This window comes from Pelodiscus sinensis, chromosome 27 (genome assembly GCF_052426305.1).
Source record: "Pelodiscus sinensis isolate ZL-2025 chromosome 27, ASM5242630v1, whole genome shotgun sequence".
Taxonomy (NCBI): Eukaryota; Metazoa; Chordata; order Testudines; family Trionychidae; genus Pelodiscus; species Pelodiscus sinensis.
This window is the reverse complement of record NC_143078.1, coordinates 1,479,711-1,503,022: the sequence shown is the minus strand read 5'-3', so window position 1 is coordinate 1,503,022 and position 23,312 is coordinate 1,479,711. Positions and strand designations below refer to the sequence as shown.

At 56.5% G+C, this 23,312-nt stretch overlaps 1 protein-coding gene across 4 annotated transcripts in view; it reads right to left on the bottom strand.

Moving 5' to 3' along the window:
* Positions 1-23,312, bottom strand: part of SYT6 (synaptotagmin 6) — a 107,356-nt gene that overhangs the window by 15,784 nt on the left and 68,260 nt on the right. For 2 of the 4 annotated variants that reach the window (XM_075910402.2, XM_089773720.1), the window contains exons 5-6: positions 15,264-15,594; positions 12,184-12,742 (exon numbers count right to left, since the gene is read on the bottom strand). In XM_075910402.2, the coding sequence (XP_075766517.2) occupies positions 12,184-12,742; positions 15,264-15,594 (890 nt within the window). The remainder of the gene's footprint in view (positions 1-12,183; positions 12,743-15,263; positions 15,595-23,312) is intronic. The other 2 variants (XM_089773721.1, XM_089773722.1) reach the window with 1 other exon arrangement.

Here is a 23,312-nt window from a genome sequence, read left to right as displayed (position 1 = left end):
TGGATCAGTAGTTCCTAGATGTAATTCTGAGACAGTGAGGGTTTCTGCTTCCTAACACCTACAGGGTGTTACAAGGAGAGAATATACTCCTTAACATCGGCTGATACACTTGGACTGAGGTGGAGATGGACGTAGGAGACAGATGTGTTGAGAGTCTCTGGGCTAGGTTACCAGGGGTAAAAAAACAAGAGTGATGTCATGGTAGGGGGTTTACTACAACCTCTAGCCAAGCAGAAGAGGTGGATGAAGATTTTTTTTAATCAACTAACAAAATCATCCAGAGCACAAGACTTGGTGGTGACAGGGGACTTCAGCTACCCAAATAAATAACACAGCATGGCACAAATTATCCAACGAGTTCTTGGAATGCATTGGAGACAGGGATTTTTATTTCAGAAGGTGGAGAAATACTTACTGCAGGAGGGACTGTGCTAGATTTGATTTTAACAAATAGGGAGGAACTGGTTGAGAATGTGACAATGAAGGCAGCTTGAATGAAAGTGATCGTGAAATTGTAGAGTTCATGATTCTTAGGAATGGTAGAAGGGAGAACAGCAAAATAAAGACAATGGATTTCAAGAAGGCGGACTTTAGCAATCTCAGGGAGCTGTACTGGGAAAGGTAATGAAGCAAATAATTAAGGAATCCATATGCAAATATCTGGATGATAATAAAGTGATGATAAAGTGATAAGTAATAGTCAGTGTGGATTTGTAAAAAACAAATCACGTCAAACCAATCTGATAGCTTTCTTTGATAGGATAACAAGACTTGTGGATAATGGGGAAACGGCAGACGTGATGTACCTAGACTTTAGTAAGGCATTTGATACAGTCTCACATGACCTTCTTATCAATAAACTAGGGAAATACAACATTGATGGGGCTACTATATGGTGGGTTCATAATTGGTTGGATAAGCTTTCTTAGAGAGTAAATAAATAAACAGGATGAAGTTTACTAAGGACAAAAGCCAAGTGCTCCACTTAGGAAGGAACAATCAGTTTCACACATACAGAATGGGAAGCGACTGTCTAGGAAGGAGTACAGCAGAAAGGGATCTAGGGCTTATAGTGGACCACAAGCTAAACGTGAGTCAGCAGTGTGATGCTGTTGCAAAGAAAGCAAACATGATTCTGGGATGCATTAACAGGTGTGTTGTGAGCAAGACACGAGAAGTCATTCTTCCGCTCTGCTCTGCGCTGGTTAGGCCTCAGCTGGAGTATTGTGTCCAGTTCTGGGCACCACATTTCAAGAAAGATCTGGAGAAATTGGAGAGGGCCCAGAGAAGAGCCACAAGAACGATTAGAGAACATGAGCTGTGAAGGGAGACTGAAAGAACTGGGTTTGTTTAGTCTGGAAAAGAGAAGATTGAGAAGGGACGTGATAGAAGCCACTGAGTCTGTGAAGCTTTTCTTCAGACTGACCCCGTTAGACTATGAGCGCCTTGAAGCAGGGACCCTGTTGGGGAATGCTTGGGAAGTATCTATCACACAGTGGGTATAACTCTAATAAAACCTGGCCCAGAGTAGCTGACAGATCCCCAGCGCACACCGAGAACAGTCTCCAAGTACTGGCTATTCCAAACTCTGAAGCTCGGCTTTCAGAACCTATGTCTGTGCCTCTTCCTCTGGATGGCTGCAAGCTAAGACTTCACTAACCGGACCCTCTCTTGTCCCTACAGATCACAGACCAGGGAAAGCCACTCCCTGAGCTTTCCCTGGGACTGCAGGCAGCGGGAAAAAGACCGAATGCCAGTGCTTTGAAAATTTACTGCCCGACCCTCGCCTGACGCTGCTGCAGAAACAACCCTGGCTACACCAAAGAGCTTGAGACGGGAATGCCAGCTCCAGCCATGCCCATGCAGTGCTGGGCTTTGTTCCGAGATGCAGTGATCCCTTTTGGTGGGCGTCTCCCTGTGGAGGGGCCGAGGCACCAACACCATTGGGTTTCCAAAAGCAGTGGTTCTCTTCGGGGGTTGAGAGAGGAGGAGGCTGTTCGCTCTCGCGAGCAGCAGTGTGAGGAAAGAACAAGCCTGGGTCTTGTGGGACACTCTGGTGCCAAAGGCAGGGCGTGGCTCCTGCCCACACCAAGGGAGTAACCAGCCCAGCCTACGTGACACGCTCAGCTCAGCGGTTCGCCGGACTTGGGACAGACACAGATTTCTGAGACTCCGCACAGCTGTCCTGTCCTCCTGAGCATGGGCAGGGCTAGAGTCTGCACCTCTACTCCCACTGCGAAGCCCCAGCTCCACAAGATGCTGATTCAGGAGGAGGATCTACCTTCACACCGGGATGCCATGGGCAGCCCCTGGCTGCGAAGGGCGCAGAGGATGCAGGCAAATGGCTTTCAGGCCGCTCAGGAAAACATGTGACTTTATTTGTGACAGTATTTGCCCAAGCTGGTGCCTCTCAGCTGAGCAGTTCGGAGGAGTGCACTTGTTGGGCTTATTACAGATGATCGAAAGCCCAGGGGCGTCGGCTGTTCCATGCTTGGATTGCAAACACTCCAAATTACTGCACATTTCCCTTGTCAGCCACACAGCTCAGAGCAGCACCGTGCGCTGCCCGGCTCAGACTGCGTTCTGCAAGCAGCATGGTTTCCCGGCTCCATCTGAACGTCTGGGGGAGTGCCTCTGCCGGGATGTGAAGCTACCACCTCCACTACCTGGTTCCTTTTCAGCACCCCTAGAAAGGCCTGCCGCAAGGCCGGGTATCTCCTGGCAGAGACCTGAGGATGGGAGGCTCTTTCCTCCTGGCATTTGCTGACACGTGAATTCCTGGTTTACTTCAGAGAACACAAACTGTTCGAGACATGGCTGCTCATCAGCTCCCCCCAAAACACAGTCCATTGCGTCTTCCTTCCAGTGGGGCAGCTGTGGGCCCCGAGGAGCATGAGAGGAGGCTTTTGGGAATGCCTGGAGCCTTCCTTGGAAAAGACACTTAGATCTTGCATTAGAGATTGCACCGAACCCAGGAGCCTCACTGAAGGCAAAATTGCCCCAGTGCCAAGGGCCAGCAGCCCAGCACCAGGCTTCTGCACCACTTCTTATGTGCTCAGTCCGCCTTCAGCTGCCCCTCAGCGCCGCACACATGGAGAAAGCTGCCCTGCACAATCAGCTTCTCTTCTTCCTGGACATCGCTGAGCCCATCTTTCTCCAGGCTCTGATTTGCATCTTCACCAGGAAGAGAGGTGCTGTTCTGGCTAGAAGGCAGCCTGCAGTCTCTTTCTCCATCATGTAGAATGAGCTGTTGGGGATGAGAGCATTTGCACAGGCTCACTTTGACAGCTCGCCTCAACCAGAGCAACTTGTGCTAATAGCAAGTTGCAATTGAAGTCCACCTAATACTAGGCTTTTTCAGATAAAACCAGAGAGACGCTGTGTGTGTGTGTGTGTTTTCACCTTAAGACATTTTGTGTCACTGGAGAAAGTGGCACTGTTTCTGGTAAGAGTCAAAATGAGCCAGACTGAATTGCAAATTGCAAAAGCATCAGTTTCCTGTTCACACTGAGTTCTGTGCTGGGATTCTGGCCTCCATGTGTCACTGCCCCAGAAAAACATTCATAGCATCATCACATCAATCATCAATACCCGCTCAATGAGACCAGACAACCTGGGGGCGTGGGGCTTGCAAAGAATTGTCGGTTCTAATTATCTTATTTCTGAAGAGGCAAAACAAAAGCAAAGTGGAATTATTTCTGTCTCCCTGCCACACATACACTCTCCTTAGGGATGCTGAAAATTGTCTCCCGTGTTGTAGACAGTCCCATCCCTGCATCTCACTTTTCAAGAAAGCCCAAACATCTTCTCTGGGTGATATTTCCCCTCCTATCCTTTCCCACAAAAAAGAACAAAAAAAGTAAAGGAAGGGACAGGGAGGGAGAGGAAAGAAAGGATAGCAGGTGGTAGGCCAAGAGGGGAAAGGAGGGGGATATTTTAGGACATTTTTACACTGGGGAGTTTTTTCTAAATAACTCCCCTTATTTTGAAACAACATGGCGAGCGTCCACACCACGAAGGCTGTTATTTCGAAACACGGGTTTGTTATTTCAAAATAACAACTCTTGCTTGTGAAGAGGAATAAGCTTACAGGCAGTCCCCAACTTACGCGGATCCGACTTATGTCGGATCCGCGCTTACGAACGGGGCTTTCTCGCCCCGGAGCTCGCAGGCAGCGGTCCCGCCACCTCGACTTCTGGGGCGAGAAAAGCTGCTCCCGGTGCCCCTGGTCTGCTGGGGACCGTCTCCAGCAGACCAGGGGCACTGGGAGCAAAGCCGCTGCCGCTGCCGCTGCGGCTTTGCTCCCCGTGTCCCTGGTCTGCTGGGGGGGGAGGGCACAGCTAGTGTGCCCCCCCCCAGCAGACCAGGCTTTTGTTGTGGACCCTGGGGCAGAGCAGCTGGGGCGCTGCCGGTTGGTCCCGCAGCACCGCTCTGGGCACTACTGGACCAACCCGGCAGCACCCCAGCTGCTCTGCCCCAGGCATCCCCAAGTCAGCCGCTGCTGAAACTGACCAGCGCTGACTACAGGAAGCCCGAGGCAGAATTGCTCTGCCCCGGGCTTCCTGGAATCAGCCGCTGATCAGTTTCAGCAGCAGCTGACTTGGGGACGCCTGGGGTTCTTAAGCTGAATCTGTATGTAAGTCAGAACTGGCGGTCAGTTTCAGCAGCGGCTGAATCTGGACGCCAGTTCCGACTTACATACAGATTCAACTTAAGAACAAACCTACAGTCCCTATCTTGTACGTAACCCGGGGACTGCCTGTATTTCGAAATAGTTCTTTTGGGAGTTGTTATTTCGAAAACCTGGCAGTGTAGACATAGCCTTAGTTTCCATCAACTAAGAATGAAATGAAAGAGATCTAAAAAGTTTGACCAAATCTGTTCCAATGTGTCTGAGGTCCCCCTTCTCCACAATGTTAGCTCCTCGCTTGTGACGGTCAGCCAAGGCCCTGGCCCATTGTGCCTGGAGGCAGTCTGCACGTCTCGTCTCAGAAAGGCCACACAAGCATCTACCCAAATCCAGCAGCCAGGGTACAAGTCTCCAGACCAGGCCTTGCAAACGGGGAAGCCAGGTGACATCTGAAGTCTCCCCAGCAGCCCTGGCTGGCTGAGAGAAAAGAGCCCAAAGCAGATTCTCCTAGTGGCGTGAAAACTGCCACCATGGCAGGCCAGAGAAAGAGACGTGGAGAGCAGCGGGAGGCTCAGTGCTGACGCAGGGGGCCAATCTGTGTTAGTTCTGTGGGGCTGAGAACGTGCGTGGACGTTACCAGACATGGACAGAACTCCGGCTGCCCCCGAGTCACCGTCCTTTGGCCCATTTTTGTCCATAGTCATTTTAACTATGCCCCTATAATCACAATGGACCCTCAAGCTTGCAGTGGGTGGTTGCCCCGGAAGAAGGCGGAGCAGGCCCAGCTGGAGCTGCCTTAGAGCAGTGGCTGCTCTGGGCGGGACTCCGGTTTCCGTTAAAAACAAATGCTAACTCCCAGGGGCAGGGCGCGCTGAGCCCTCTCTCTCCCCCATACCTGGGAGGGAATCCGAAGAGACCGGGGGAACCTGGCACGAGAGAGTGAAACACGTCGCTCTCCTCGGGATGGATTCCAAGGCCGTACCAGACCCATGACACTGGCGTTTTAGTTTGCCTCGTGTAGGCTGCAGGTTCCTCGCCTTTATGTTGCATCACACGATAGACTCATCGCTAGGAACCAACCTCATATCATGCTGCCCGAGACTTTCCCGGCAGGCCGAGCCAGCTACCGGAATGGGGCTTGAGTCAGTCTCCCGGAAGAGAGGACGCGGGCTCCGACGCCATTGCAAGTGAGAGAACCTGGACGTGCACTGGTGCGAGGGGACCTTTTGAGTAAGAAAGCAGAACAATACGTAATCAACGTGGCACCCATGACATGGACTGAAAACTGGACAGACAGGTCTCAAAAGATATTTGAATATGGGGAACCGTTATCCCAGGGGTGTGGTCTAGTGGAGTCCCTCTCGGAACACAGAGCTCAGATCATCCCGGCTGGACGGATTCCTGTCTCTGGAAGCTGGGATTCTGAATGAGACTTGGGCTCACCGTGCATAACCAGCTGAACCTGGCCTTCCAGAACAGTTCTGTGGCCAAAAGGTCTACGGCGATCCTTGAACGTGCTAACAGGGACCTATGCTTGGCAGTCACTACTGGAATGCTGTGTTCAGCTGGGAGAGCTACAGTTCAAGACAGATGTTGAAAACCAGCAGAGTACGGGAGAGTCTGCCAGGATGGAGTAGGGGTGGAAAGCAGGCCTCATAGAGAAAGGAGCTTGCCAGGTCAAGGGTGACCGGATCACTGTCTACAAGCATCTCCGTGGACCCGGACATTTGCGAAGAGAGGTCTCTTCAATGCGGCATCGAAGGTATCACAAGACCCGGCGGATGGAGGCTGAAGCTACACAAATTCAGACTGGAAATACGGTGCAAGTATTTACCACTGAGGGTAATTAGCCATTGGAACAGCTTACCAAGGGTTGTGGTGGATTCATCATCACTGGAAATCTTTACACAAGATGGGTGGCTTTCTACGTGATTTGCTTCCCTCAGGGAAGTCCTCCGGCTCATGGTAGGCAGGAGGTCACACTGGTATCCAGGGATGAAAGTACCTCGAAATTCCTTACCCTGCAACCCAGGGCCCGGCCGGTTCTTTGAACAGCTCCCTACAGGCTTTTGCCACGGCACCCCCATGTCCCGACACCTCTGCTGGTCCCACATTGGCCCTTGGAGTGAGGGCTCAGAACAGCCGGTGAGAAGAATCCAGTCGAATGGAGCAAAAGCACACGGCCCCCCAGCAGTGGGTGGGCAGGAGTCACTCCAGTGCAAGCCGGCGGCAGCGTGGGGGAAACGTGCCAAGGGCCCAGAGTGCTCAGAAGCTGCTTGCTGCGGAATGTGAATTAGCTGGTTAACAGGGCGAAGAGTTGAATTCAGAATGGATGATGCCCCGGAAATCCCTTTCCCAACAGTTTGGCTTTGGGGTGGTGATGGAGGCAGCAGAACTGTAAGCAAACAAGTTGCCTTGGTTTAGAAAGTATTCAAGAGTCTGACTGCAGTACAGGCAGGTGCCAGGCAAGCCCTGCCCCCTGACAGCCCTCAGGCAGCCAGCTGTGTTCCTGGGACAAACAAACATACCTGCCTACTTTGTACCAAAGCTAATTCCTACACTCGAGTGTTTCTGTTCCAGGAACACGGTCTGAAGTGAGTGACACAGCTCCAATTGGTGCACGTTAAATGGGTTTTGCTCAGGAAGAAAAGCTAACGTTGGATGAGACATTAATGGATCATTAACCTGACAGAATTCGGGCTATCCCTCTGGCATTATAGAACTGATACACCCAGGAGTCTCACTATTAAGCTAGCCTATTATTCTTTTTTCCTCTGTAATTTTGAAATGAATGGCACCATATTATTATGCCTGGCATCCTGGAATGTGCATCACTGCGCTCCAGATATGTATTTTTCCTTCCTCTTCAAAAGCAGAATATTTGGAACAGATTAAAAAGTAGCCTGACTCCAGTCCTGTAGCTCCGAGCCACAGCTCCGGTGAACCCCTTCAAGGAACGTGCGAGTCCCTTCCCAGTGCGACACTCACTTCCCACGGTTACAACCCGTGCACGCGTCCTTTCCTGCGCTGCTGCACGTACTGATGTGAAATGACGTGAAAAGCCCAATGAAGACCATTAGGAATATGATACGTTGGTTGTACATTCAGGCTACACCAGCTACTACAAAATCTGGCGTTGCTCACACTGGAGAACAAGACAGTCTGAGCGAAGCCGGAAAACCCCCAAACGTCAGAGCACAGCTTGCAGATCTCTTATTTCATGTGTCGGGCACACAATCCGTGTATCACTGCGGAAGGGTCTTCGGGTCCTTCCACTGTGATAGAATCAGCTCTGGAAATTGCAGCTATTAGTATCCAAGTGACAGAGCTAGCTAGAGAAGTATATGCACTGGGGAAAGAGAAAATGCCCATGTGTTAGAGGACTAGGCCTTGCTGAAGCATGTGATTTATGCCAGATGATTTCCCACTCTTTCTCTGGCAAAAGATTAGATATTTATTCCACTTAGATGTGCAGAATACTAATGAGCGATGTACTAAAGTCTTGGTTCTTGACACTAGACTTCTCTTGACTAGCAAATCAATCCCAAATCTTTTCCAGCACTGAGAGTCTGAAAGAAGCAGTGACAGCTAAATGCTTTCCGGACAGAGGAGAGATCTGTAAGGGTCTGAAGGAATGTTGTCACAGAAGCGGCACGTTGATTGTAAGGGAGTTTGATATACAGATCCATTCAGACCTCCCTCTCGCCTTAACATATCAACTCTCCTAAAGACCATTCCCTTCAAAATGCCAAACACAGCTTAGTTTAATGGCATGACAAAACCAGCCTAGTCCCAGTCGCATTGTCAACACTGAGCAGCGAGAGTGGTGTAAACTCAGTTCTGGACTCAATGAGATTGCTCTCTCGTTAGCACCTGCAGACAAGGCCTTGGATTTCTAGCCTCCCAGATCATTAACAAGGGGCCTTATTAAAACCTTGCTGTGATTCTTAGCATATCATGTGTAGCTTTTAGAACCTCTGTGGCTTCCAGATCTTGACTGAAGTCCAACTACTCCCAGACAGTAAGATGAGGCAGGCAGATAGCTTGAAAATAATAGCTGCTTCTGAGCAAAGTTGCTGGGCTCTGAGAGAGAATCCGAATAACCATGTTGCCTAAGTGTTTGGAGACTGACAGAAATGCTCCAGTTACCCAGTGCGATAGCATCTGCATTCAGTGAAGGCTTAGCCTGTCCTGTGAGCAGCTTTTCTCTCTCCCTCTGCAGCGTAATGGCTCGGCTCTTAACTCCATTAGCGACGCTAATCATCGGTTACGGCCGGATTAGTCATTAGTTCTTGGGAATCGGCCTCCCCTGTAATGTTCCCGAGCGCACGCCGCGCTCCAGCTGATAATCACATTCCTTCTTCTCTCTGAGCCAGGCGAGGAGAAACGGGGTGGTTCCACGCCCGCTCTCGAGGGCACTTCATCACAACGGCAAATCTCCGAGGCGGAGCTTTTTGATCCCCCACACAGCGAGACTCTGCCATGACGTATTCAAGTCGGGTGGGGTTGAGGCGAACGTTTTGGGCAGTTGCTCAGCGGTGAAGTGTACAGCAGATTCCTGCCCGTGGGTTTGAGGGGAGGCACAGGTCCAGAGCGAGGAGAAGGAAGGGCCCTGCTGTGTATCTGTTACATCCAGCATGCAGGCCAGGCTCCCCTAGAGACATCCAACATGGCAATCCCTCAAAAGCAGGGTCAGGGCTGGGTCCCACGCCCTCCCCGGGGCAGCCCTCGCCAGCATCCAGTTGAAGTGCCAGTGCTCCTGGAGTCCACGCGAGCGTGAGGCCGCAGGGCCGAGTGACTGGGAGGGGGAGCACCTGGGGTTGGCTTCCATGTGTGGAAAACCTTCCCCGGTTCAATGAAAAGGGAAGGTTTCTGTGGCGGAAGCCCAGTGGGGCTGTGGGATTCTTTGGTACCCAACACCTCCTGTGGCAGTGAAGTGAACCTGGGTTTCAATTCCCACCTCTGAGGCTGCACTTGCTACCCTGTACCTGGGGCCCAGCAATCTCCCGCCCTGACCCTGGGCTCCGGGTGGGCTACTGAGCGGCTTACGCAATAAGGTTTCCTCCCTCACTCCTTAGCTCCGGGGCAGGGGGGGCAACGCGGGGCAGTCTGGGCAGCGCTGAGGGTGTCTGCCTGCCCCTCTGCCCAGTACCGCAGCCAAGAGACTTTCCCTTCACTCGGTGCCGGGGGCTCCGAACTTCAGGGAGGCCACACGCTAACATCCCGGGGCCACTGCCGCCTGAGGCCTGGTGCTTTGTTAGCGGGTTACGGCTCCTCCTGGCCATGGGCCGACTCAGCAAAGTAGCAATGCAAGCCGTGCGTTTCGGCAATCGCTACGGCTCTCCAGGACCTGCAGCGCGCCACGGCAGTAACCAGCGTGGCGATTCAGAGACATGACGGGGTCTGAGCTAGGGCCAAGGCAACAGGGTCGCAAGCAGGAAAGTGAGTATGAAGAGCCCTGGGCGTGATTCTCGTGAAAGACACCAGACTTCCTTCCCATGCAGCCCCGTGCACCAAGCACCTCGCCTTTCTCAACTCCCTGTTTCAGTGGTTTTGTTCAAACTCTTTCTCATAAGGAACATTTCTCGAGGAAGAGCCTTTCAAAGCCATTGGCAATGAAATCCCCAGACTCGAGCCAGCTAGCCCAGCCTGCAGGGAGTAGAGGCAGGACGCTGGCTAAGAAACGAGCCAATCAGCTCTGCTCTGTGGTCAGTAAAGACTAGCCAGAGCGCCCCAGCCATGGCCACAGAGAAACAGAACCCTGTTCTCACGGCAGGAAATGCAATTCACAGCAGTGACGGGAGTGCAAGGCCGCCTTCAGGGTCCAAGGCAGGGAGCTGCTCCCTAGGAGGAATGTCAAGGGTAGCATCATTAGAGCAGCAGAAGGCTTATGTCTTCAGCCTCTGCTCCAGTCCCGCCGGATAGCCGAGGAGCAGGCTTAGACTGCAGGTGGGGGTGGGGAAGCACCACAGAATCCGTGCAAAACTGAAGAGGCAGAAGCCAGAGTCACCAAGCGCACAAACTTGTGCGCCGCCGAGTGACTGGAGCAGCGCTAAGGGGGCCGAGGCTCTGCACTGCGAGGGGCACCGGAGGACAGCAGATGAACCCAACTGGGTGGGTGTTTACGTGGGCTTGTGTGCACCCAGCTCGCCTGCCCGCACCCCCCGATGGGTTCTTCCGCCCCATCCCACAACCCCGCAGGGACCGGCTTGCCTGCCTGTGGCCCCCTTCCAGGCTCTCAACAGCCGGGGAGCAGGAAGGCCCCAGCCCCAGGGCCTGGCTTTCTCTGACTCAGGCCACAGTGAAATCCAAGAGGCTCCTGAAGGGCCTGCCGAGGGAGCGTCCCAGCTGCAAACAGCTCAATGCATGGGCTGTCTGGGTCCCCGGAGGCAGCCAGAGCATGAGGATGGGTCACGGGGGCACTAGCGCAGGGCCTGGAGATCTGCAGGCAAGTCCCTGCTCTGCCACTGACTCCGTGTGTGACCTCGGGTGAGTCTCTGAGCTGCAGCCCCCCGCCCAGGGCAGTGTGGAAGTCCATGCCCTGCAGGGGGCGCGTCAGGCCCACAGCCACACGCCGGACGAGTCTCGGCTGCCAGCGTGTTGGGTTCCCTTCTGGGACCAGAGCCGGCTGCACGAGGGTGATGGAGTCCAGTCAAACCGGAACCGGCTCGCCTCCCCTCCCCCAGCCTCAACCCCCGCAGGGGACTCACTGCTCCGGGCAGCTCTCGCCAGCCTTCCCTCCAGAGCCACGTGCAGCTCTGCCCCTTCCCTCCAGGGGACCGCGACAAGCCCCTGGTGTCTGTGGGCAGCCCTGGCAGGGACAGGGCGGCGCGATGAAGGAGGGATCCCGGCAGGGCGGGCGTGTGGCCGCCGCTGCCCCTGCGGAATCGCTAGCGCTGCGCCCTGAGGGAATTACGGCAGCATCGCCCCGCTCTGCCAGCCCTGGGGAGGGGCTCCTGGCCAGGAAGGGCTGGCAGGGCCTTGCTTTGGAATCCCCTCGTCTGCAGCCCCAGAGCTAAGGCCAAGACCCGCGACAGCCCCTTGCAAAGCCACAGAGCGGCTGGCCTTGACCTCCCCTCCCGGCAGGGACAGCAAGAGCCGAATCGGCGAGGGGCTCCCCTCCGACCTGCCCAGCCCCCGCACTGCAGGGAGCCCACCCACCGCCCTTTCGTCGCCCCAGGGCATGGAGCAGCCCTTTCAGCCGGCGGTGGAGCCTGCAGACTCTTGCCAGCCGTGGCCCCAGCGGGCTGCCTGCCCACAGCTGGCACTAGGGGTGACTGGGGGGTGGGCCGCTGCTCAGCCCCCCTCCCTCCCAGCTGTTGCCCCTCACCCCCCGGAACGGGGAGTGACGCTGCCAGGAGACACTGGGGCCCAGTGAGGGGCCCAGCCGCACGCCAGCGCAGCTCAGCGCACGTCACAGCCTCCTCCCCGCTGGCTGCTCTGCTGGAGGTGGATTTGCTGGCGTGGCACAGCCAGCAGGGCACAGGGGCGCATGTGGGCCTGCAGCACGAGGCGCCTGGCACCGAGCTCGGCCGCCCGCGGCGGGTACTCACGCTCGTGGCGTACTGAATGTCCTTCCAGATGGAGGTCTCCCGGGAGATGTCCGAGGCCTCGAACAGGTTCTCCAGGATCACCTCCCCGATCATGTCGTGCCTGGAGAACCTGTCGAAGTCGAAGACGCTCAGGTGCAGTTTCCTGCTGCCCAGCTCCTCGTAGGGCACGGGGAAGTGGAAGGACTCGTCGAAGGTGGGGTTCAGGGTCTTCCTGTGGACGCGCGTCTGGAACTTGCACTTCCTGTCAGGCAGGAGGTAGATCTTGACGTAGGGGTCCGAGCTGCCGCAGAAATCCTTGGCCGGCAGGTCGAAGGCCTTGAGGATCCGCACGATCAGCGTCTCGTTCTCATAGTCGTACTTGAGCGAGAAGTTGATTTTCCCGCAGGTTTTGGCGGCCTCCTTGTTGGGGTCCTCGGAGTCCACAGACTTTTGCTTATAGAGCTCGGGTTTGATCCTGCCGATGCTGGTGGGCTGCTCGGCCTCGGGGGGAAGATCCGGGCCATAGTCCATGCTGGACACGTGCATCTGCCGCGGCAGGTGCCTCTTGAAGGAAATGTGCCTGCGGGGGGAGAGGGCGGTTAGATGTTTCCCGGCTCCCCCCAGCCGAGGCCAAGCCGAGCTGGGAAGGGGCAGGGAAGGGGACGGGCTGCCTCCTGTCCCATGCTGCCAGGGGACCTCAGAGCAGGTGGTGGGCTGGGCCATTGGACTCTCTTCCTGGGTGTGCAAGGGGAACAACCCTGCCTCGCCTCGCCTCTCAGAGTGTGCCTGCCACTGAGTCCAGGGTCCGTCCCGAGAGCAAGCGCAGGGCCGGCCCAAGCCCTTTTGGCGCCCTGGGCCCAGGCGCGCAGCGCCATCCCCGGGTGTGTGCGCGGGCCCACCCCCCAGGGTGCGCACACGCTGGCCACTGCCACGGGCCTGCCCCTGGGGTGCTCGGCGCATGCGCTGCCCAGCCTGGCCCAGCCAGAGCTGCTGGCGTAAGCGCCGGGCCATGCAGGGCCCCGCAGCCGTGGGGGGAAGGGCACTGCTGGCCGGCACTGCGGGGATGCGGCCAGGCTGGCGCTGCGGGAGCTAGGCGTGCGGCTCCTGATGGCAGCTGTAAGGGACACTGCGCGCCCATTACCACTGCCATCAGGTGCCCGGCTGGCCCATGCCTCCATCCGGCCTTGAACAAGCACCCCTTGTTGTAGTGGCGCATTGGGGTTCCCCGCCTCCTGCACCCCCGTAGTGGCATGGACAGACTCCCCCAGCCAGTAGAACAGAGGGAGTTTATTACTTCTCCAGGATACAGCCCAGCACAGATGGAATCTGGTTCCAGGGCAGGCCTAGGAGGCCTCAGCCCCCTTGAGATGGGAGAGCCTGGGCCCCTAAATCCCAGCCCGTTGCCTAGGCTGCTTCCTCCATGATCCCAGACAGAAACTAAAAAACTCTCTTCCAGCCCTGCCCCCCCAGCCAGGGGCTGGCCTCCCCTCCCCTCCTTCCTTTGTTTCTCTCCCTGGGGGGTAGCTGGTTGGACAGGTTGAGAGACCCTTGCCTAGTGACTCATCCCCTGTCCTGCTGGGCCGTGCTACAGACAGCAGCCAGTGGGGGTCCCCCACAGCCCCAGCATAGCAACCAGCAAGGTACCAACAGTATGTTACATGTGTCCAGGGCAGAGCCCTGGCTGAGGAGACCCTGCACCCCGCCTGCCCTTCCCCATGGCCAGACCCTGCGCCCCATTCATTTTTTTTGCTCTGTTACATCATGGGGATGAATCTCATGATGCAGGCGACTGAAAAGCTGGCAGGGCGGCATCAGGGGAGGAGGCCCAGACAGGCTGTCCCCATACACAGCCCGAGCTTTTACCCTCCCTTCTGCAGGAAGTGCCGGAGAAGCAGGCGTGTGTGGGTGTGTGCACAGAGGGGGTTCTGTGTGTGTGCGCAGTGTGAGTGTGTGCGCAGAGGGAGTTCTGAGAGTGTGCGCAGTGTGAGTGTGTGCGCAGAGTTCTGTGTGTGTGCGCAGTGTGTGTGAGCACAGAGGGGGTTCCGTGCGTTTGCACAAAGAGTGTGTGTGCGCAGAGGGGGTTCTGTGCGCGTGCACAGTGTGTGTGTACATGTGCAAAGAGAGGGGGTTTATGTGCGTGCACAGTGTGTGTGTTCGTGTGCAGAGGGGGTTCCGTGCGTGTACGCAGTGTGTGTGCACGCACAGAGGGGGTTCTGTGCGCGTGCACAGTGTGTGTGTACATGTGCAAAGAGAGGGGGTTTATGTGCGTGCACAGTGTGTGTGTTCGTGCGCAGAGGGGGTTCCGTGCATGTACGCAGTGTGTGTGCACGCACAGAGGGGGTTCTGTGTGCGTGTGCAGTATGCGTGTGCGCAAAGAGAGGGGGTTCTGCGTGTGTGTGCAGTGTGCGTGTGTGCAGAGAAGGGGGTCCGTGCATGTGCAGTGTGTGCGTGTGTGTGCAAAGAGAGGGGTTGATGTGTGTGCACAGTGTGTATGCTGTGTGTGGGCGACAGAGCTGCCTGACAAGCAGTGCAATCCCGTGGCAATGCCTGGTGTAATTGCAGGCGTCGCAAGATGACTCTTCGTTCCCCTTTAGATGTGGGTGTCCTGGGCTCTGTGGGCCAGGGCCAGGCGTGTTGGGAGCAGCAGCCATGCCAAGCAACTCTTCGGCCAACACTCCCGCACGGGACGGGCGGTGCCTCCATACCAGCCAGGTCCATTCCAGCCCAGGCTCAGCAACGTCCCCGCTCTGTCTCCCTCGGAGCCCAAACTGCCCCCAGCAGCTGCCATCTGCGTCCTGCCTAGGGCGGGCAAACGGCGTCTCCCCTCTGGCCATCACCAACGCAGCTCCCCCTCCAGCCCCCGGGGAGCCGTGCCCCTCTCCTATGTGGGGGGCAGAACTGGCCTTTCTGGCAGGCTCAGGCTAGGGAGGCTCTAGCCAGGCCTGAACGACACCTCTTGCATGAAGTGCCAGTGGTCCCCAGGTGTGGGCCCCCGGTCTGGCCGCAGCCCCAAGCAGGCGCCGCCTGCTCCGAATGGGAGTGAAGCCCCCATTTCGGCCAGGCACGCAGCGCTGACCGGACGGAGCACGGCGCGGACTCACCTGGTGGAGGAGGTGGGCTCTGTTGTTTGCCGCTGGAGCCGGGCATGCCGCATGATGTGGTCTTTCATGGACAGCTGGACCTCGGCCGGGATATCTGGCGAGGTGTGGCTGATCTTTACGGCGGCTTCCAGGAAGCCAAGTGTGCCTGTGTCCTTCAGCTTGTCGGCCATGCTCTCCTGATTGCAGGCCACCTGGCTCTGGGAGACGCTAGAAGAAACGGCCTTGTTCCTCCAGGGCACCCAGCACAGCTTCCAAAAGAGAAAGAGAAAAACTGCCACCAAGGCGAGGCCACACACAATAACTATCACCGCAAGGAGGCTGATGGAGAGCTCTAAGGGCAGGAGGGTGACGGTGACACAGGGAGCAGGAGGGGCAGGGAGGGAGAAGAGAAGAGAAGAGAAGACACCTTGTGAGAAAGCTGTAAGAGAAAACAAAGCGATGGTCCCAGCTGGGCTCTACACGGGCCCCTGCGCTTGTGCAAGTGATGGTGAACACTCACCGGCCCCCTGCCGAGGGCGGGACACACCCAGCTTCAGTGGGGCTGCTGAGCTCCCAGGCAGGGCTGATCGCCTGTCCCTGGCTCAGAACAACGGTTTGAGCTGGCTCATTGGCACAGCCAGATGTTGGGGTTGGGTCCCTAGCAGGCCGCCTCACCCTGGAGACGCACCGTTCTGCTGCTGGGCAGGACGTGCCTTGCACTGCAAACACCAGCTCTGGCCTGGGCTATTAACCCCCCTGCCAGGACTCTGAGTCAGGCAGGTTCTGTCCCATCCCAGTGCAGCTTCTCGCCAGCTGTGCCCTGGAGAACGCAGCGCCACAGGGCAATGGAACAGGGCTTTACAGCTGGCTCTGGCGTAAAACAGGCCAGCCAGCGGGAAAGCTGAGACGGCTCGCTCGCCGGCACTTGCCCTGGTGCGCCGCAGGTCTCCGCTTCTAAAGCCCTCCCGCGGAGCAGCAAGAGGGCTCCTGGCAAAGGTGGAGGAATCATGGAATGAAATAAAGGAGCATGCACATGCCGTGGGGTTTGATGTGAGCCACGGGGCTCAGATCAGGGCAGGCCCGATTATTTTACATTCCCTTCCGCAGCATGTTAATGGACAGTCTGGAGATGACATTGCAGGAAGAGCCCCCCCAGCCTGGATCCCAGCACTGGGGCGTAGTCCAAGAGAGCTGCCCGCCCCGCCCCGGCGCCTGCACCGGCCGCTGGGAGCTGCGCTAAGCCTGGGCACAGAGCTGCAGAGAACAGGTCTGGGAGCTGGGCTGAGCAGGCAGCAGTAGGTTTGTCGCCCTGCCTCGCGGAGCCGCTTGGCTTCGTTACCATCAGAGCGAAAGGGCCCCAGCTCAGCCCCACAGGTGAAAGTGGGCCGGGCGAAGCGTCCGAGCTGCGAGTCGCAGCGCTGCCCCGCTCTCCTGCGTCCGTGCAGCATGTGGGCCATGGCCGGCACGCAGACAATGCAGCTCGCACGGTCCCGCCCCACGCTCGCATGAACCTGGTGGCCAAAGCAGCATGCAGGGTTCACCGGGCTCCACCGCTCCCCGGGAACAGCACAAACCCGGCCCAGCTCCGCACTCCACGGAGGACTGTCCCAGACGCATCGGCTGGACGTTCACACCAGCTGCTGCAAGGTGGGACTAGCCAGACTCCTTGGGCACCTTGGTACCATCCCCGCACTGCGCTGCTCCCTGCCCGGCCACGCAGCAGACCTGCCCCAGGCACGCCCGGGCTCTGCTCCGCCCAAGGGGCTGGCACGGGGCAGCTCGGCCCGGCTCAATGGAGCCAAGAGACAGGACAGCCCAAGAGAGCAATGGGACCTGGCCGCCCCCGGGCAGGGAGGCAGAGGGCCGGGCAATGGCAAGAAGATGGCAGAGAGGCCCTTGGAGGAGGGAGGGCAGATACAGGGCTCGGGATGGAGGGTGTAACACGAAACAGGGGAGCAGTGGGCAGAGCCATCCCAGCCAGAGGCCCCGCAGCAGCCTCCTCAACCGTCCTACGGATGGACCTATGGGGCCCAGGACGGCCCGGGGGATTACCTGGGGCCTGGAGCCCCTCCCCTAGCTTGCCCCCCACTTATCCTCTGGCCCACATTGCTTGGGGGAGGGGCGTTGGGCGAGGGGCGGAGCAGGGACAGGGTTTGGGGGAAGGGGTGGAGCCGAGGCAGGGCAGGGCCTGCAATGCGGGAGCTGCCCCGGGCCTGGGGGGGGAGTTGCCCCAGGCACCGCGCCCCTCAGAGACGGCCCTGGGGTGGGTGACTGCAGGCAGAATGAGGCACAGAATGAAGAGCCAAGGGGAGCTGCTGGGGCCGATCCGGACCCTGCCGAGAGCCCCAGCTCGGGTGCTATTTATGCCACCGCCGATCGCTGTGCGCTCTTTCCAGGCCAGCCTGCCCGCGCCCTGGAGCGAGAGCACCGAGCAGGCGGTGAATGAGCGTGGGCCTATGGGCTCATCCCGGGCCCCCTTCCGGCAGCGCCGAGGCACGTGCCAAAACCCCAGGCACTGGGCTCTGGTGCTGCACTGGGGCCGGAAAGCAGCCGGGTGCCAGCTGCCCGAGAGGCCCTGGCACCGGGAGCAGACGAGACCTGTGTCTGGGCACCACAGCCGGCAGGCACGGCCAGGGCAATGGAGCCTGAATCAAGGCACCACGGCTGGCTGCCCCCTCGGCGCCCCCCGGAGGCCAAGGGCAGGTGGAAGTAACACGCCTGTGGCAACGCCATCAAAGGCCACAGGAACCAACGGCACCGCTCGCCGCCGGTCCCACACCCCGCAGTCCCTGGAAGCCTCTGTGGCGTTCGGGGAGGTCTGGGCTGGGCCCGCGTGCCGGGCGGTGCACGGCTCTTCGTCTTCTGCCCTCACGCCTGACTCTTGGCTGCTTCTGTCAAGGGCATGAGAAGAAAGAGGCCTCTCTGGGCCAGGGGAACAAGGAACCCTGTGCAGTGCTGGCCGAGTCTGAAGCGTGGCGGCAGGAAGGAGTTCCCTGGCTGGTTTTAAAGCGGTGGGAGTTTATGGTGCCTGTTTACACCTGGATCTAGCCAACGCCAACAACTTCCACAAGCTTAATTCATCCCTGAACTGCCTGTTAAAAATAAATCACTCAGACGCTGTTAGCAGACGAGCCAAGCCGCGCCCATCTGCCCTTCACTCGAGTTGTTATAGAAATCAGCCGTGCAACCCAGGTCTCTCCGTGAGGTCCCATCCCTTTGATGCGGTTCTACCTCAGATCTAGCCATAATGAGATCTTTGATGCTAACGGCTGGAAAAACCCGCCAAACATGAAGGGGATTTAAACATTCATCTCGACTAAACACCTGAACCTCAAAATCACTCTGCTGGTGTAATGAAGGGGACTGTTCACGTCGTCAGCCCTCGCTGGCTTGCCGTTTGGGGGGGCAACTGCTCTGCAGGGGTTTTAACATCGTTTTAAACAAGCAAACAGCAGCTCGCAAACAAGCATCAGCCACACAATGTGACGTGCGGGTATCGATACGCTGGCTCCATCGAGATTCAGCTTTTTGTGGTGCCCAGGTTCCACGCATGGTCCCTGCAGTGCCATCGAGGACGCTGTCTCAATTGCATTACCTGCCAGGCGAGCAGGCTGTCCGGGAGAGCCGGGCAAATGTCTCAGCTGCCCACAGATTAGTTACCGTAAAGGAGTCAGGGAGCAGGCCGCGAGGCGACTGAACGCCCACCTCCTCCTGCACTCAGCTCTCTTCGGCAGGGCCAGGACTACCCGTCTCTCTTACGCAAGAGCCTCGGGAGACAGGCTGCAGCATGGGCTGGCAAGGGAGTGAATTTAGTCTCCTCTAATAACAAACAGAACGGCAAAAGCCAGACCGTGGAGCCTCCCAGAGACCCGGCTAATCGAGTTCCCAACGTGGCAGAGTTCAGAGACACCCGTTTACTGTATTTCTAGCTCAGTTCCAGACTTTTTCTCAGGGTTCTCGCTGTCAAACACAGCTCTGCAAGAAAACATACGGAGCTGGGGGGTTGGGAAATGTGTTGCTGTCGCTCCTTTTCTGGTACTTGCCTTTGCAAATGGTTTGTGAAATGAAGAAATGTTCCCACCACACACAGTTCGGGTACGTCTAAACTACAGGGCTCCGTCGACGGAGCCATGTAGATTTGTTGTTTTGGCAAAGGCAAATGAAGCCGCGATTTAAATGATCGCGGCTTCATTTACATTTACATGGCTGCCGCGCTGAGCCGACAAACAGCTGATCAGCTGTTTGTCCGCTCAGCGCGCTAGTCTGGACGCTCCCCTGCCGACATCAAAGCCCTTTGTCGGCAGCCCCGTTATTCCTTGTGGGATGAGGTTTACCCGGGCTTCCGACAAAGGGCTTTGATGTCGGCAGGGGAGCGTCCAGACTAGCGCGCTGAGCGGACAAACAGCTGATCAGCTGTTTGACGGCTCAGCGCGGCAGCCATGTAAATGTAAATGAAGCCGCGATCATTTAAATCGCGGCTTCATTTGCCTTTGCCTATGTGTCTAATCTACATGGCTCTGACGACAGAGGCATGTAGTCTAGACACAGCCTTCCTTCCAGCCTGTGTCCAACCCTAGCCTTAAGCCTAGCGACAGACATGAACACACAGCAGGGAGCTCCCGGGTGGTGCATTCCCGGAAAGCAGCTTTATCCTTATTACAGTTATCCCTATGGTTAGCAGAGACAGAGCTGAGCCACTCCAGGGCTGGGACAGCCTCCAAAAGGCCATGGAAAAGCAGCAAGTCCAGCGCCCCGGAGGACCCCAGAGCATTCTCTGCTTCCTGGGAAATGGAGCATGTGATCCGCCGATGCCCTGGTCAGTAAGCGCCATGTCAGGGGACCCCCCCGAGGGAGCAGGGACCTGGCTCAGACGCCTTGGCTCAGGGAGCAGGCCATCCCCAGGGCCTCGGCCCCACCACACTGGGAGAACGTTTGGTGGGAGGCTCAGGCGTCAAAACGGCCTGGAATGAAAACGCTTTGTCATGGAAGCAGCTGTGGGGAATTGCACTGTCAGTGCAAAGAGTAAGTCTGGGCCATTTGCAGAGGCAAAGGCCGGGCCTTTGCTGGCTCTGCCACGGCCTCTCCCCCTGCGGCCCTTGAAAGCAGCTCCTCAGTCAAATGCTCCATTTTGTTCCTCCTTGGATGGACCCATCTTAGGAGAAGAGGAGGGCACTGAAATGTGGTTTTCACATCCCCGGGGATTTGACGCTCCCCAGGCCTGAGTTCCCAGCCGGGAGAACTCGCAGGGTCCAAACAGCAAAGGACTCGACGATCCCGACAAAGCCCCGGTTCCAACAGTCTATTCAGCGCAAGACAGCCTGGGGCTGACTATGGCCATGCCGACTCGGCCTGCTCTGAAGTAGCTTTCACTGGCACTAAGGAAATTCACGGGTGATTCTTGGTCTGAGGTGAAGAATTCTACCGACCATCTCACCGGCACATGCAGACACACACACACACATGCAGACACATGCAGTCACACGCAGACACACACACACACACGCAGACACACACACACATGCAGACACCCACAAACCACACACACACACACACACACACACACACAGACACAGACAATTATTTTGTCCATAATTTGTTGGGCAAAAGTCAACATGGTTTCTATAAAGGGAAATCCTGTCTTATTAATCTGTTAGAGTTCTTTAAAGGGCTTAACAAACATGCAGACAAGGGGGATCCAGTAGATATAGTATACTTAGATTTTCAGAAAGCCTTTGACAAGGTCCCTCTCCAAAGGCTCTTGTGTAAATTACATTGCCATGGGATAAGAGGGAAGGGCCTTTCTTGGATTGCGAACTGGTTAAAAGACAGGAAACAAAGGATAGGAGTAAATGGTAAATTTTCAGAATGGAGAGGGGTAACTAGTGGTGTCCCCCAAGGGTCAGTTCTGGGACCAATCCTTTTCAACTTATTCATAAATGATCTGGAGAAAGAGGTAAGCAGTGAGGTAGTAAAGTTTGCGGATGATACCAAACTGTTTAGGATAGTCAAGACAGAAGCAGACTGTGAGGGACTCCAAGAAGATCTCACCAAACTGAGTGATTGGGCAACAAAATGGCAAATGAAATTTCATGTGGATAAGTGTAAAGTAATGCACATTGGGAAAAATAATCCCAACTATACGTACAGTATGATGGGGGCTAATTTGGCTACGACAAATCAGGAAAGAGATCTTGGAGTTATCATGGACAGTTCTCTGAAAACTTCCACACAGTGTGCAGCAGCGGTCAAAAAGGCAAATAGGATGCTAGGAATTACTAAGAAAGGGATAGAAAATAAGACCCAGAATATCTTACTGCCCCTGTATAAAACTATGGTACGCCCACATCTGGAATACTGTGTACAGATGTGGTCTCCTCACCTCAAAAAAGATATTTTGGCCTTGGTAAGGGTTCAGAAAAGGGCAACTAAAATGATTAGGGGTTTGGAACGGGTCCCATATGAAGAGAGGCTAAAGCGACTGGGACTTTTCAGTTTAGAAAAGAGGAGACTGAGGGGGGATATGATAGAGGTCTATAAAATCATGAGTGGTGTGGAAAGGGTGAATAAAGAAAAGTTATTTATTAGTTCCCATAATAGAAGAACTAGAGGACACCAAATGAAATTAATGGGTAGCAGGTTTAAAACTAATAAATGAAAGTTCTTCTTCACACAGTGCATAGTCAACCTGTGGAACTCCTTGCCAGAGGAGGCTGTGAAGGCTAGGACTATAACAGAGTTTAAAGAGAAGCTAGATAATTTCATGGAGGTTAGGTCCATAAAAGGCTATTAGCCAGGGGATAAAATGGTGTCCCTGGCCTCTGTTTGTCAGAGGCTGGAGAGGGATGGCAGGAGACAAATCGCTAGATCATTGTCTTCGGTCCACCCTCTCTGGGGCACCTGGTGCTGGCCACTGTCGGCAGACAGGATACGGGCTAGATGGACCTTTGGTCTGACCCAGTACGGCCGTTCTTATGTTCTTACGTTCACACACACCACACGCAGACACACACACACACACACACACGCAGATACAGACACACACACACACCACAGGCAGACACACACACAGCGTGGCGGCAGCTCACTGCACACAGCAGCGTTTCTGGGCCGTCCAGGCCCCGTGGGACAGTCACAGAGGTGTGGGATGCACCAGCCGCCCAGGGACGTGTGGGATGACGGCCACTGACCACAACTCTGCAGCCTGGGGTGCCGAGCGGGATGTGCACTGCGCTGGCTGGACTTTCGCGGGCCGTGTGCAGAACATGCAGCTCTTCCAGGAGCGCCTCTTGCCTGGGGGCCGAGCGAGTGGCCTCGGGCGAAACCAGAAGATTTTGGGTGGGGAGCGGCTGTGGCTGCCACGCCCCCACGTCAGACTGGCTGGGAGCTCTGCCGGGGTGTGGCCGCCTGCTGAGAGACCCAGACTCCACGGGCTCCTTGTGCCAGGAAAGAGGTGGCCTCGGGGTCCTTGGGAAGAGGAGCCAGTGCAGACCCCAGGGGACCTGGAGCATGCTAGTTGGAGGAGGTGGGGTAGGAAGAGTGAGAGGGTCTCAGGGGCTCCTTTAAGACCTAACCTCCGAGCCCTTTGTCTGATGCGATTCCAAAGCATCTGGATGCTTCCAAGTCAATGCGGCTGATCAATAAAGTAGTTAGCAAAGCCAGCGCCTTTTAGCTCCCGGCTCTGCACAGAAGTGACCTCGTTAGTCTGCTCACACCCTGGGAGTGACCTTGGACAGTGCAAGTCACCGCAACACGCACAACGCGGGCCAGGGCTCTAAGGCAGCGAGCCGGCCGCCCCAGACATGGCAGGGCAGGAGGGTGGGGGCCAGAGAGGCCTCTCTGTCACTCAGCACCTCTCTGGGTCTCTCCAGCGCTGCTGGGGTCAGGCTGTGGGGCTGAGAGCACGCGAAGGGAGAGGCAAAGGTGCTCTGTTGCTGTGGGGCACACACGGACAGCGAGTTAAGGGAAACACTTGCCCCTTGCAGGAGAGCTCTGCTCTGCACCAGCCCTGGACATGACAGCTCTGCCCTGCGTCCTGCACACAGACCCAGGGGCGCAGGGGCTATGGGGCAG